Source organism: Mizuhopecten yessoensis, unplaced genomic scaffold, assembly GCF_002113885.1.
Source record: "Mizuhopecten yessoensis strain PY_sf001 unplaced genomic scaffold, ASM211388v2 scaffold8449, whole genome shotgun sequence".
Classification (NCBI taxonomy): Eukaryota; Metazoa; Mollusca; class Bivalvia; order Pectinida; family Pectinidae; genus Mizuhopecten; species Mizuhopecten yessoensis.
This window is the reverse complement of record NW_018407553.1, coordinates 968,964-985,121: the sequence shown is the minus strand read 5'-3', so window position 1 is coordinate 985,121 and position 16,158 is coordinate 968,964. Positions and strand designations below refer to the sequence as shown.

The window sequence follows — 16,158 nt, the reverse complement described above, 5'->3', positions numbered from 1 at the left end:
GTGTAGATCGTTTATAAAGTCTGACAGTTATACCTACCGCAATATATAGCTCTCTGTACAGCATCACGCTGTACCAACCTCCTACGCAGCAAAAACGTAAATATTTAGATTTTTTTAGATTTTTTAAAAATTTAATGAATTTGATCACTGAAATTAATGAAATGGGTGTTTTATAGATTTGTGTGTGTACTTTAATGGTGCTGTATAATAGGGTTTTGTACAGTTTATCAGGAGGGGAGGGGACAGAAAAAGCGGAACCCTCCAAACTGTATATAATGGACACTGTTACAAACTCCGACCTATAGCTATAGCTACTGGTCACTGATGATCAGCCAGGAGCCACTATACTACTACCTCCACACTTCTGACTAGCCCAAACACATCTGAATATTTACAGTTACATATATCCCCTTGCCAAATATACACTAATACTTGAAAAAATGATTTCTCAACATAATGAATTAGTAACAAGGCTGGAAAACAGCAGTACAGACCAGGATTTGAACTGGAAAGCTTAAACTTTAGAAAGACAGTGTACTTGCTAAACTATCTATCACCAGAGGTCCACCCGTCCAGATATGCTAAACTATCTATCACCAGAGGTCAACCCATCCAGATATGCTAAACTATCTATCACCAGAGGTCCACCCGTCCAGATATGCTAAACTATCTATCACCAGAGGTCAACCTGTCCAGATATGCTAAACTATCTATCACCAGAGGTCAACCCGTCCAGATATGCTAAACTATCTATCACCAGAGGTCCACCCGTCCATATATGCTAAACTATCTATCACCAGAGGTCCACCCGTCCATATATGCTAAACTATCTATCACCAGAGGTCCACCCGTCCATATATGCTAAACTATCTATCACCAGAGGTCGACCCGTCCAGATATGCTAAACTATCTATCCCCAGAGGTCAACCTGTCCAGATATGCTAAACTATCTAACACCAGAGGTCAACCCGTCCAGATATGCTAACCTATCTATCACCAGAGGTCCACCCGTCCATATATGCTAAACTATCTATCACCAGAGGTCAACACGTCCAGATATGCTAAACTATCTATCACCCGAGGTCAACCCGTCCACATATGCTAAACTATCTATCACCAGAGGTCCACCCGTCCAGATATTCTAAACTATCTATCACCAGAGGTCAACCTGTCCAGATATGCTAAACTATCTAACACCAGAGGTCAACCCGTCCAGATATGCTAACCTATCTATCACCAGAGGTCCACCCGTCCAGATATTCTAAACTATCTATCACCAGAGGTCAACCCATCAAGATATGCTAAACTATCTATCACCAGAGGTGAACCCGTCCAGATATGCTAAACTATCTATCCCCAGAGGTCAACCCGTCCAGATATGCTAAACTATCTATCACCAGAGGTCCACCCGTCCAGATATGCTTAACTATCTATCACCAGAGGTCAACCCGTCCAGATATGCTAAACTATCTATAACCAGAGGTCAACCCGTCCAGATATGCTAAACTATCTATCACCAGATGTCAACCCGTCCAGATATGCTTCTTACAATTACAGTCGCAGTGTAAAATTTGAGTCAAATATTTGTCAGTCCAATCTTTACTGTATATTATCATTGATAAGCTAGACATTTCAGCAAGTCTGGGAGGGGGTCGTGGGAGGGGGTCTGGGGAGGGGGTCGAGGGAGGGGATCTGGGGAGGGGAAAGAGGACTGGGTGGCTGAAGGATAGGAGAATGTACTAGGAGCTGAGAGGACACAAACCTTTTGTGAGAGGATCAAGTTTGGTTTAAGGACCAAACATGAGAATGATTAGTATAGTTCTTGTGTGAGAGGGTCGTAAGATGGCACACTATAACTTTACAAATAAAGTAGCTAAATGACAAGTTGAGTGCTATAATGTTTGTGTCAGAACTGTCTTTATTCATTAATTCATTCAGAAACTATATATCACCTCCCCTTATCCTCATTAGTACCGTGCTATCATCAGACTTATCAGTACTTGCCTGACTGTTACAGTCATATATCACCCCCCCTTATCCCCATTAGTACTGTGTTGTCAGGTTTTTTCCAGGTCAAGTGACAAGATCTGAGTCAATACTTGCCTGGCTGTTTCAGTCATATATCACCCCCCTTATCCCCATTAGTACTGTGTTGTCAGGCTTTTTCCATGTCAAGTGACTAGGTCTGAGTCAATACTTGCCTGGCTGTTCCAGTCATATATCACCTCCCCTTATCCCCATTAGTACTGTGTTGTCAGACTTTTTGGTCAAGTGACTAACTTGCCTGGCTGTTCCAGTCATCTCACTTTCCCATCAGTACTTCTTCGTCAGTCAATTCACTTTACCTCTGGGTAATATTTTCTGCAATATGTACATTACCTTTGAGAAGCTGCCCACATATCGTGTGATATAATGGTCGACACTGGCAAGTGTCCTATCTAGATCTGGTAGTTATACCGTCAATAGTAATACTCACTCCAGGGACACAACGTTTGGATTTTCCATTACAAATCTCCAAAGGGACCCCTTAATACAATTTTCTTCGCTGGAAGAATAGTCACAATGTTGGAACCCGTTACAGTCGGAACGTTCTATTCTACAAGGCAAAATATTCCTTTAAAGGATGTTGGGGCCATAATGAAAGCTCAGCGAGAGGTCTGTTTGACGGAATGTATGGGATGGCAGAATAATGTCATTTAAAGAAACACAGTTTAGACCAATGTGTCCACTGCTGGTCCGTCAAGGTGACAGGCAGTCGTGTTGATTATTGATTTGTTGACAATATGCGGGGACACTTGTCTGAGGTATGGCAGACAGTCAGTCCTCCATGAGATATACATGTATATCGCCAGGCCTGCTTTTCCTTAAAGGTCAGCAATAGAATAGCTAAAGAATCTGATTTTATATTGTTTTTCTCGAATGATGTTTTATTGAAAATGGCATGCCGGTAGAACAACAGGTTGTGTGCTTGTTTTGTCCTCAGTTTATTTCCTTTGGTTAAGGATGTATGCTACCACACACATTTTACCTCTGATTCGTATAAGAGTTCTTTCCCTTTTAATTGAGATGTCTGCATTTTTGTGACTATTCAAGTTGATAATGTAGTAAAATGAAAATGAAATAAAAGAAAGGAAACATATGAAATGCAAAGGCAAATTGCAGTGATAATATATTTTGTAAGCTGACATGGTTTACGAGTGGCAATAGTGCAAGAGCCCATATTTCAAGTTACTTTGAATTTTAAGTTTGGGTATGTAGTTCACTCTATTTTCTAGTGTATCGAAATTCAATCGTAAAATAGTTGAATTGCGATATTAATATCCTGATGCGAATTGAATCGTAAGTAAAGTACATTGTGTCACCTCAAATGAACAGCCTTGCATTATGCTCATCACATAGTTACATGTGCTATTTTATCTTTACTGCAAACAACAGCTGATTACAAGCTTTAGACTGACCTAGAATAAGTGGCCTAAGAGGGTCCAGTCTGTTCTCCTGTGGTAAGATTGAAGGCCACAAAGCTCTTACATTCTATTAGAACTCTGATCAATGCAACAATGGATGCAGATTCCCATTCTGGAAACGTTTTTCTTCGTAAAGATTTTGGTCAATGATTTGGAAATTAAAGGAGGAACATAGAATTAGAAAACATTTGGTATCAGCTTATTTATTACTGGGTATCAGTCTAATGAAACATGAATGTGAATGCGGAATCTTTAACTAAAATTGTATTTAAAAATAAACATCTTTAGGTCTTCCGTTCACTTCATTAGATTGTATCTCTAATCAACTTTTATAAGGATTTTAATGTTCCTGTATACTTGGATGGTGTTACAAAATCCCAAATTCATTGGACATGTCATATCAATTAAAATTCAGAATTCAATTGAAAAGAAAAACATTTTTAACAATTTGTGTCAGAATGTCAAAACTATAACCAAACAGTTGAGGGTGATTTGTTTTTGAGTTAGATGTTATTTGTTATTGTGTTTGAGGTTATTTGGTTTTGTGCTTCATTTTTGTTGGTGTTATTTGGTTTTGTTTACAAGAGTATTTGGTTCTTTTTGATTTGTGTAAGAGATGATTTGGTTCAGCTTGACTTGTGTAAGAGATTATTTGGTTCTGTTTGATTTGTGTAAGAGATTATTTTGTTCTGTTTGATTTGTGTAAGAGATAATTAGCTCACCTGGTCCGAAGGACCAAGGTGAGCTTATGCCATACCGTGGCGTCCGTCGTCCGTCCATCATCCGTCCGTCAACAATTGCTTAAAATGACTTCTTCTTAATCACTGATTGGAATTTAACTAAATTTGGCTGGAAGCATCCCTAGGTGGTGGGGATTTAAAATTGTACAAATAGTTGGGCTGACCCCCCAGGGGGCTGAGGGGCGGGGCCAAAAGGGGCAATTAGGCTATATTGCTTTAAGCGACTTCCTCTCTGGAACTAAGTGATGGATATCAACCATATTTGACTGGAAGCATCCCTAGGTGGTGGTGATTCAAAATTGTACAAATGGTGGGGCTGATCCCCCAGGGGGCTTTGGGGCGGGGCCAAAAGGGGGCAATTTGTCTATATTGCTACAAATGACTTCTTCTGTAGAACAATGCACTGGATATCAATCATATTTGATCAAAAGCAATTATAGGATGCAGGGATTAAAAATTGTACAAATGGTGGGGCTGAGGGGTGGGGCCAAAAGGGGGCAATTAGGCTATAAAGCTTTTAGCGACTTCTTCTCTGAAACTAAGTGATGGATATCAACAATATTTGACTGGCAGCATCCCTAGGTGGTGGGGCTGACCCCCCAGGGGGCTGAGGGGCGGGGCCAAAATGGGGCAATTATGCTAAATTGCTTTAATGACTTCTTCTGTAGAACTATTAGCTGGATATCAATCATATTTGGTCAAAAGCATTCATGAGGGGCAGGGATTCAAAATTGTACAAATGGTGGGGCTGACCCCAAAGGGGCTGAGGGGCGGAGTCAAAAAGGGTATTTTGGCTATATTGCTATAAATGACTTCTTCTGTAGAACTATGCACTATATATCAATTATATTTGGTTGGAAGCATTCATGGGAGGCAGGGATTNAATAGTAATACTCACTCCAGGGACACAACGTTTGGATTTTCCATTACAAATCTCCAAAGGGACCCCTTAATACAATTTTCTTCGCTGGAAGAATAGTCACAATGTTGGAACCCGTTACAGTCGGAACGTTCTATTCTACAAGGCAAAATATTCCTTTAAAGGATGTTGGGGCCATAATGAAAGCTCAGCGAGAGGTCTGTTTGACGGAATGTATGGGATGGCAGAATAATGTCATTTAAAGAAACACAGTTTAGACCAATGTGTCCACTGCTGGTCCGTCAAGGTGACAGGCAGTCGTGTTGATTATTGATTTGTTGACAATATGCGGGGACACTTGTCTGAGGTATGGCAGACAGTCAGTCCTCCATGAGATATACATGTATATCGCCAGGCCTGCTTTTCCTTAAAGGTCAGCAATAGAATAGCTAAAGAATCTGATTTTATATTGTTTTTCTCGAATGATGTTTTATTGAAAATGGCATGCCGGTAGAACAACAGGTTGTGTGCTTGTTTTGTCCTCAGTTTATTTCCTTTGGTTAAGGATGTATGCTACCACACACATTTTACCTCTGATTCGTATAAGAGTTCTTTCCCTTTTAATTGAGATGTCTGCATTTTTGTGACTATTCAAGTTGATAATGTAGTAAAATGAAAATGAAATAAAAGAAAGGAAACATATGAAATGCAAAGGCAAATTGCAGTGATAATATATTTTGTAAGCTGACATGGTTTACGAGTGGCAATAGTGCAAGAGCCCATATTTCAAGTTACTTTGAATTTTAAGTTTGGGTATGTAGTTCACTCTATTTTCTAGTGTATCGAAATTCAATCGTAAAATAGTTGAATTGCGATATTAATATCCTGATGCGAATTGAATCGTAAGTAAAGTACATTGTGTCACCTCAAATGAACAGCCTTGCATTATGCTCATCACATAGTTACATGTGCTATTTTATCTTTACTGCAAACAACAGCTGATTACAAGCTTTAGACTGACCTAGAATAAGTGGCCTAAGAGGGTCCAGTCTGTTCTCCTGTGGTAAGATTGAAGGCCACAAAGCTCTTACATTCTATTAGAACTCTGATCAATGCAACAATGGATGCAGATTCCCATTCTGGAAACGTTTTTCTTCGTAAAGATTTTGGTCAATGATTTGGAAATTAAAGGAGGAACATAGAATTAGAAAACATTTGGTATCAGCTTATTTATTACTGGGTATCAGTCTAATGAAACATGAATGTGAATGCGGAATCTTTAACTAAAATTGTATTTAAAAATAAACATCTTTAGGTCTTCCGTTCACTTCATTAGATTGTATCTCTAATCAACTTTTATAAGGATTTTAATGTTCCTGTATACTTGGATGGTGTTACAAAATCCCAAATTCATTGGACATGTCATATCAATTAAAATTCAGAATTCAATTGAAAAGAAAAACATTTTTAACAATTTGTGTCAGAATGTCAAAACTATAACCAAACAGTTGAGGGTGATTTGTTTTTGAGTTAGATGTTATTTGTTATTGTGTTTGAGGTTATTTGGTTTTGTGCTTCATTTTTGTTGGTGTTATTTGGTTTTGTTTACAAGAGTATTTGGTTCTTTTTGATTTGTGTAAGAGATGATTTGGTTCAGCTTGACTTGTGTAAGAGATTATTTGGTTCTGTTTGATTTGTGTAAGAGATTATTTTGTTCTGTTTGATTTGTGTAAGAGATAATTAGCTCACCTGGTCCGAAGGACCAAGGTGAGCTTATGCCATACCGTGGCGTCCGTCGTCCGTCCATCATCCGTCCGTCAACAATTGCTTAAAATGACTTCTTCTTAATCACTGATTGGAATTTAACTAAATTTGGCTGGAAGCATCCCTAGGTGGTGGGGATTTAAAATTGTACAAATAGTTGGGCTGACCCCCCAGGGGGCTGAGGGGCGGGGCCAAAAGGGGCAATTAGGCTATATTGCTTTAAGCGACTTCTTCTCTGGAACTAAGTGATGGATATCAACCATATTTGACTGGAAGCATCCCTAGGTGGTGGTGATTCAAAATTGTACAAATGGTGGGGCTGATCCCCCAGGGGGCTTTGGGGCGGGGCCAAAAGGGGGCAATTTGTCTATATTGCTACAAATGACTTCTTCTGTAGAACAATGCACTGGATATCAATCATATTTGATCAAAAGCAATTATAGGATGCAGGGATTAAAAATTGTACAAATGGTGGGGCTGAGGGGTGGGGCCAAAAGGGGGCAATTAGGCTATAAAGCTTTTAGCGACTTCTTCTCTGAAACTAAGTGATGGATATCAACAATATTTGACTGGCAGCATCCCTAGGTGGTGGGGCTGACCCCCCAGGGGGCTGAGGGGCGGGGCCAAAATGGGGCAATTATGCTAAATTGCTTTAATGACTTCTTCTGTAGAACTATTAGCTGGATATCAATCATATTTGGTCAAAAGCATTCATGAGGGGCAGGGATTCAAAATTGTACAAATGGTGGGGCTGACCCCAAAGGGGCTGAGGGGCGGAGTCAAAAAGGGTATTTTGGCTATATTGCTATAAATGACTTCTTCTGTAGAACTATGCACTATATATCAATTATATTTGGTTGGAAGCATTCATGGGAGGCAGGGATTCAAGTAGTGGGGCTGACCCCCTTGGCTAAAGGGGAGGGCCAAAAATAGTTTATTGCTTGGAAATGGTTGAGATCCCCACCCTATAACCATATATACGATTGCTGAAAATGAAGAGAAGAATGCACATATGCTTCCAGGATTGCACAGGGGTCTGGCCCCACCCTTGGAGACATAGTCCCTGGGTCATGACTTTGAAACGGTTGAGATCCCCACCCCAAAACTGTATATTCAAATGCTGGGCATAAAGAGACGAATGCAGTCATGATATTATAATTGATCCTGGGGTCTGGCCACAACCCTAGGGACCTAGTTTCTGAGTCACACCTTGGAAACCGTTGAGATCCCCACCCCATAACCATACATAAAATTTCTGGGCATGAAAAATCTAATACAGATAGGGTACAAGGATTGTCCTTGGGGTCTGGCCCATTCCTTTGGATCTTATTTGGAGAATATTTTGCCATGATTGCTTTGATATCCAGGTGAGCAATACAGGCCCTCTGGGCCTCTTGTTTGGTTCTATGACAGAGGCCAGTTGATGTAGCTAGGACAATGACATCAGTTTTGTATTTAACACATGGTTTTTAGAGGTTGTTGGTAGCCACTGTGCAATCCAGACCTTGCAGCCTATTTTCCTCATCAATCAATCATGATCCTCCCACTACATCATATAAACAGTGGAATATGTCTGTCACATTGGCATGGATTTGTTATAGGTCTTTGAGGCATGATATTCACATGAGAATACTTGAATTAACAAAATGGATACTGTCATTGGTATTTCATCTCCTGCTGGGAGTACAAAGTACAATTAGCGTGAGTGATTCTTTTCTCATTACATCATGCCTCCAGCCTCAGTTTGGTCGATGATCTGACTTCTGTCCCTCTATATGAAACACTGGGAGGCCTCGCTTCTATTCTGCTCTAAAATGTATGAGCCTATAATTATGCATTCCTAAATGGAAATCATTTCGTAAAGTAGCCCAATGAGCATTGTCCTGTACAATGGAATGGTCTAATTAGTGCTGAATGGGTGTGGTCTTTTTGATTGACCCAATATCTTCTGATGATAACCAGATCCCTTCTATTGTAGGCCTGGTCATTCTCAGGATAGTTTTAGCTCACCTGTCCAGAAGGGCCTAGTCAGCATATATGCCATGGCGAAGTATTTAAGTCCCGAACTATTACTGTTATTGGAACCATTTCAGCTTCCTGTCTAGTTCAGATAGAAAAAGAAACAAGTGAATGATACAGGTACAATGAACCTTTTTGTTTATTTTATTAACAGAAAGATTAATTGATACCAACACAAATATCTACAGAATTTATAGTACTATGTTAAACCCATCAGCAGCCTTCGTGGCTATCTTTGTATCCATCATGTATTCGTCCAAAGTCCTCAAGTTCATTGTGCTTCTTCTCATGGTGTCATTTTAACATTGAGGAAACCGTCTGTATTTCCTCCTAGCTATAAGTCTGTAGTTGTTTTATTAATCCAAAAATCTACAAAAAAAAAAAAAAATGAATTGATTGAAAATTTGTTAATTTGAATGTAAGCAATACATTTCTGGCTGTGAGACTATTTTTTCCAGATAAGAATATAGTAAATGTAAAATTCAGTGATATAACTCTGAATTTGATAGCCATGACCTAACTGTTAGACTGGACCCCGTCTCTAGAATATTGAATCGTTTAGAAAAAAAATAGACTCTAATAATTTTGATCACTTTGATGTCTGATTCCTAAGTTCTTAACTAGGGGGAGATAAGCTAGAAGTAACATGCAGCCAAGAAGTTCTTCAAAAAAACTTACACTGTCTGAAAATATGATGTAGCTAGCATTGAAAATAAGCCATCAATTCTTAGCTAGACCTTCCAATGTTCAAAAGGGTTTAATTAGCACCTGTGGCTGTGGACCAAGTGAGTTTATACTGTGGTTCTGTGTCCATTGTCTGTCGACTTTAAATTTAATAGAGATTTTTACTGATTTTATATGAAGCATCCTCAGGTCATGGCTTCAATACAAGTGTATCAATTTTACCAAACTTTGATTTGAAGCAATACTTACTGTAGGCCTAGGGTCTTCAATTTTATAAGTTATTATGACAAAAGGTCCTTTTGAAGAAGAAAAATAATCTAAAAAATGTAATAGTTGTTTTGAGAAGGTAAGGATGTTCTAACAGATTGAGAGACCTGCTAGTGTTTATTAATTTAATTTGGTCTTTATCACACTTTGTCAGCAATCAATGTGAAATTCTAGAATTATTTCCCGCTAGAGGTAGGTATAAAGTCGTGCTTTTCTCATTTTTCTGAGTCAGTTTTATGATCCTCCTCATCAAACCTTGTAAATGCCTCTGCTTTGAGTGTCTCAGGGGCACAGTATCCTCATCTATTGTCCTGTCTACTGAAAGTACTGAAAACAATTCACCCTGTCTTACAGCTTTAAGTGTTGATGCTGTTTCGTATTCATGACAAAACCTAAAGGAAAAAAATGTAAAGCTTTGATGTCTGAGGATAATGCTAGCATAGTATCGTCACATACACACACGTCTAAATTTCTTTTATGTACATTTATTATTAAGTTCAATATTCCTACTGTGTACCTTATTTGAGTGAGAGTTAGCTGGGGGGAATGGGGAGATGTAGCTATAGCCATTTAAATGACACTAAAGGGGTGCTGTCTTATTTCTAAATACATTTTGTATAATAAACAATCTGACTTAGTTCCTGATGTTACTGCCTATGTTACCAAAAATAACATATACAGGTAGGGTTATTAGGCCAAACCAAAACTGGCTGTGTGTTCCCATTCCTGACAGTCCCTATGTTTTACCTGACCTGTCCTAAAACATTGTGTTCCCATTCCTGACAGTCCCTATGTTTTACCTATATTTTACCTATGTTTTACCTGAACTGTCCTAAAACATTTTGTTCACACAAAAATATCAAGGGAAGCTCCAGTATTACACTTTTTCAGTTTCCGGTTTTGGTTTCTTTCATGGGAATGTCGGACACAAACTGTTTTACCAGTGTTAAAAGGTTTGCCATGCTCAAAAAATGGAATGTATATTTGAAAGATTTTGTACGATAATTATGTACATGTGCAAAAGTAAGATTGCTTTCGTTCAGGAATTTTTTTTTATGAAAAATATCAAATGCTTTCCCTGCCAACCAGAACTCGAACAGGAAATGACAAAAACTTTGTGTGGTCTTTTGGGTACAATTCATTAAACATACACATATCCTGACAGCTTTACATCTTTCTGTTTCTTTATTTAGAATGTATCTTAATTAATGGCACATTTCCATTTAGTTAATTTATAAAAGCCAAAAAATGTTACAAATAACCTGACTAACAAAGCGTATGGAGATGATGCCCCAATATGTGTTGAAAGCCCTTTATACAGAACAATCACCATTAAAGTCAATTTGAAGCTGTACAATCTGTCAAAGGGCCTCTTCCTCTCCACTGACTTGTAGTAGGTGTGTTAAATAACAAGTCAAAATAAAGTTGTTTATCTGCAGATTTGTTTCTCAACAGATAACACAATGATATTTTTGTTAACTTAGTATTTCAAAATATACTTAGTTGTAACTTACATGTTAAAAAGTAGCCAGATGATAATACACTGTAATTTGATACCATACTGTAACTTTAATTTGAATTTTATGTGATCAGATGTTAAAACTCTGCAACAAAATCAAAATACACTGCAACTAATTCAAAAAACAATGTAAAGAATGGTAGTATACATTGTACCTGGATCAGCATTACACTTCATGATCAGCTAAAGTTATTAAAAATGTACTGTAGCAATAACAAGTATTTGAACCAGGTAACAGTAGAGCTAGGCTCGTAAAGCTTGGAACTAGGCCAGGTTAATGTAATCCTGAAACTTAGGTCATATAAACTGTAACCATGGTAACATTTATTGTGACTGAGGTCATATGCACTGTAACCATGGTAACATTTATTGTAACTGAGGTCGTATACAATGTAACATGGTAACATTTATTGTAACTGAGGTTGTATACAATGTAACGTGGTAACATTTAATGTAACTGAGGTCATATACACTGTAACCATGGTAACATTTATTGTAACTGAGGTCGTATACAATGTAACCTGGTAACATTTATTGTAACTGAGGTCATGAACAATGGTACATTTAATGTAACTGAGGTCATGTACAATGGTACATTTAATGTAACTGAGGTTGTGTACAATGGTACATTTATTGAAACTGAGGTCGTGTACAATGGTACATTTAATGTAACTGAGGTCGTGTACAATAGTACATTTAATGTAACTGAGGTTGTGTACAATGGTACATTTAATGTAACTGAGGTCGTGTACAATGGTACATTAAATGTAACTGAGGTCATATACACTGTAACCATGGTAACATTTAATGACACTGAGGTCGTGTACAATGGTACATTTAATGTAACTGAGGTTGTGTACAATGGTATATTTAATGTAACTGAGGTCATATTAGTGTTACCATTGTAACAATTAATGTAACTGAGGTTGTATACAATTGTACATTAAATGTAACTGAGGTCGTGTACAATGGTACATTTATTGAAACTGAGGTCGTGTACAATGGTACATTTAATGTAACTGAGGTCGTGTACAATGGTACATTTATTGTAACTGAGGTCATGTACAAGGGTACATTTAATGTAACTGAGGTTGTGTACAATGGTACATTTAATGTAACTGAGGTCATATTAGTGTTACCATTGTAACAATTAATGTAACTGAGGTTGTGTACAATGGTACATTAAATGTAACTTAGGTCATATACACTGTAACCATGGTAACATTTAATGTAACTGAGGTGGTGTATACTGTAACCATGGTAACATTTAATGTAACTGAGGCCGTATACACTGTAATAATAGTAACATGTAATGTTACTGAAGTCGTATACACTGTAACCATGGTAACATTTAATGTTACTGAGGTCGTTTACACTGTTACCATAGTAAAATTTAATATAACTGAGGTGGTCTACACTGTTACCATGGTAACATTTAAAATAACTGAGGTGGTATACACTGTAACCATGGTAACATTTAATGTTACTTAGGTCACACATACTGTAACCTTGCATGGTTACAAATAATGTGAATGAGGGCATAGTCACTGTAACCATGGTAACATATAGTGTTACTTAGGTCACCTTTACTGTTACCATGGTGACATATAATGTTACTTAGGTACTTATTTACCTGTAGTGTGGTAAGTACACAGGAGATAGTACACAGTGTATAGGCAGGTTGTGTACTTCATTGCCCTTATTACTCTAGAGAAAGGCAATGTGTTACTTAGTGTTTATCACCCAAATATGATTTTCAAATGTATTTTTGTTGTTTATTCAAGCTACCATGATGAGAATCACCAAAATATCCTTAACTCCATGTGGCTGATTTCCATCACCTTCCTGTCCGTGGGCTATGGGGATATCGTACCAAACACATATTGTGGCCGGGCCATAGCTATAGCGACAGGGGTTATGGTAAGTATAGCTGGGCGATACACTGATAGCTATAGTGACAGGGGTTATGGTAAGTATAGCTGGGTCATACACTGATAGCTATAGCGACAGGGGTTATGGTAAGTATAGCTGGGCCATACACTGGTAGCTATAGCGACAGGGGTTATGGTAAGTATAGCTGGGCCATACACTGATAGCTATAGCGACAGGGGTTATGGTAAGTATAGCTGGGCCATACACTGATAGCTATAGCGACAGGGGTTATGGTAAGTATAGCTGGGCCATACACTGATAGCTATAGCGACAGGGGTTATGGTAAGTATAGCTGGGCCATACACTGATAGCTATAGCGACAGGGGTTATGGTAAGTAAAGCTGGGCCATACACTGATAGCTATAGCGACAGGGGTTATGGTAAGTATAGCTGGGCCATAGCTATAGCGACAGGGGTTATGGTAAGTATAGCTGGGCCATATACTGATAGCTATAGCGACAGGGGTTATGGTGAGAATAGCTGGGCCATACACTGATAGCTATAGCGACAGGGGTTATATGGTGAGAATATCTTGGTTCAGAATTATTCTGCTCAATCTGGGACATACACCTGTAACATAACATTATGGTAAGTATAATTTGGGCCATTTACTGATAGCTACAGCCACAGGGGCTATTGTGAGTGTATTGGCGAATAGCAAAGTTCTTCTTAAACTTAGGTGAGGTGAGTGTGTGTGGGTAGGACAAAATTTACTAAATGGGCCATATACTGTAGCTACAGTGACAAGACTTAAGGTCCATATATATGGAAATATTCTACTGAATGAGCCATTTATACTAAAAGAACCATATAATGATAGGATTTACGGTGAGGTATGTCTGGGTACGCAATATTGCACTATTACTGTCTTGTGTGCATTGCGTCTTGTGTGCATTGCGGTATGGAATTCACCTGATCACATGTAAGGAGACACTGGCCTGTCTTCAGTACAACGGTCAATAATGGTAAAGGAATCGGATTACGGCTAGTTATCCTAGAGAGCGGCACGAGACCACGCAAGGAGGCCTCAATACTGGTGTATGGGAGTAGGAGCATTGATGGGGGGCTGTAATCAGATTCAGGCAGTGCTGGCGAATCGTCTGATCCCCTTGCTTCCATAACTGTAATGCACATGCAAGCCAAATACCATATCACTATCTCTTTTTCCAGGTCTCCTTTCAACCTTCAATTGTTGATTCTCCAGGCCTCGTCACTTTTGAGCAAATAAAATCTTGACTATTGTAAATTAAGACTTTGTATAAATAGTTTTCCGAAATGATAACATTATTCAAAAATATTTCTGTTATTATCATGTGATCAATATGGCAATAATGTCCATTCAAACCTTGTATATGTGTTCTAAACTGTAGTCCATATTTCACACAAACAAATTTTGTTTTATAATTTTGAACCGGAGAAAACTTTTTGTTTCAGTTTTGTCAAATTCAACAAAGTATTTAAATAATCAAATTTAATGATGTGATCTCCATCAGAAAATCTGCTAAACCTCATTGAAATTTTACATAGTAATACATGACCATGACCTCAGGCCTTTATTAAGGCCTTTCACTGTAAAATGACCTTGACCTTTGGTTGCCAGGGAGCGGGTTGTACAGCCTTAGTGGTAGCAGTCATGGCCAGAAAGCTGGAACTGAGCCGGGCAGAAAAACATGTACACAATTTTATGATGGACACACAGCTCACAAAGAGGGTAAGATAACATGAAATTTATTAACTTGATCAGTATTGTTTACTTTGTATTTTTTTTGATAGGTCCCTTTCAATCCCGTAACTTAGTTAGCCTTCTAAATATCTAGCTTAATTAATCCCTAACTCTGCCTCATGTCTAAAATAAATTACAAAGATCCCTTATTTAATGTCTCAACTGAACCCCTTACTTGATCTCATGATTAACTTATTTTAATATCTCCCTGCATCATATTAATAGTTTACCCTTTCTATGTAATACTACTAAAACAATGCTATAGTTCTCCCTATTGGTACCTCGCCACTCACACCCTCAAGTCATGTGACATCCTGATGCTGAGGAACAAACAATCAGAATAAATATAAATCTATATTCAATATATACCCACTTTGAACTATTAAAAGTATGGTGTGTATATCATAAATTGATCTTGTAGCTGTTGCAGGCACTTAAAACCCTAACAAACGGAACCATATAGCTTTATATAAATTATTTACGCTTATTAAACAAGTGGATTTCTGCGGTTGTGTGTCGCAAATGTACCCGGGGAATATAGCTACCATACGACCATTGTGAACAAAACCATCACCGATCAACATAATTGACACTATTTCGGAGTGATAATTTAACCAAATAACGTTGAATTCATCTTTTATCCATGATATGTTTACATGATACAGCAAGGTTGAGTGTTAGTGCCCTGTGAGGATCATTGGTGCTGATATGAATTATTCATTAATGTGGGTAGAAATACCTTGTTAAGGACAAGCCAAGCTCGGTCGGTGTGGATTACTTGGTATTTATTCGAAAAACAATGAAAAGACATTGTTTACTGTAAAAATCAATCTAAAATTCGTTTTGTATTTTTAGGTCTCTGCATTTAGATTTTAGTACATGTATGTATATTTCACCTAATTTAGAAAATTCTGTCGGGGAAATTTAAATCAACAATTTATTTTTTCATTAACCTAGAAGCTATGACAAACTGGGGTGGACTTTGATCTGATACAGACTTAATAGCTTTTGATTTGATAAACTTGACATTTTAAACACTGTTTATTTACAGAAATAAAGTGCAAATAGAGATTATTTTTTAAATTAGTTTAGCTGCAGTTTCCTGATCCCCATCCAATCTTGTGTCTGACTTAGATAAAATATTGGAAAAAAAAACGTATAAATTACTTGGCAAGGCCTCACCAACA

At 38.0% G+C, this 16,158-nt stretch overlaps 1 protein-coding gene across 3 annotated transcripts in view; it reads left to right on the top strand.

Moving 5' to 3' along the window:
• LOC110455991 (small conductance calcium-activated potassium channel protein-like) overlaps positions 1-16,158 on the top strand; it is a 112,727-nt gene that overhangs the window by 78,681 nt on the left and 17,888 nt on the right. For all 3 annotated transcript variants that reach the window (XM_021506497.1, XM_021506498.1, XM_021506496.1), the window contains 2 exons: positions 13,101-13,236; positions 14,849-14,959. In XM_021506497.1, the coding sequence (XP_021362172.1) occupies positions 13,101-13,236; positions 14,849-14,959 (247 nt within the window). The remainder of the gene's footprint in view (positions 1-13,100; positions 13,237-14,848; positions 14,960-16,158) is intronic.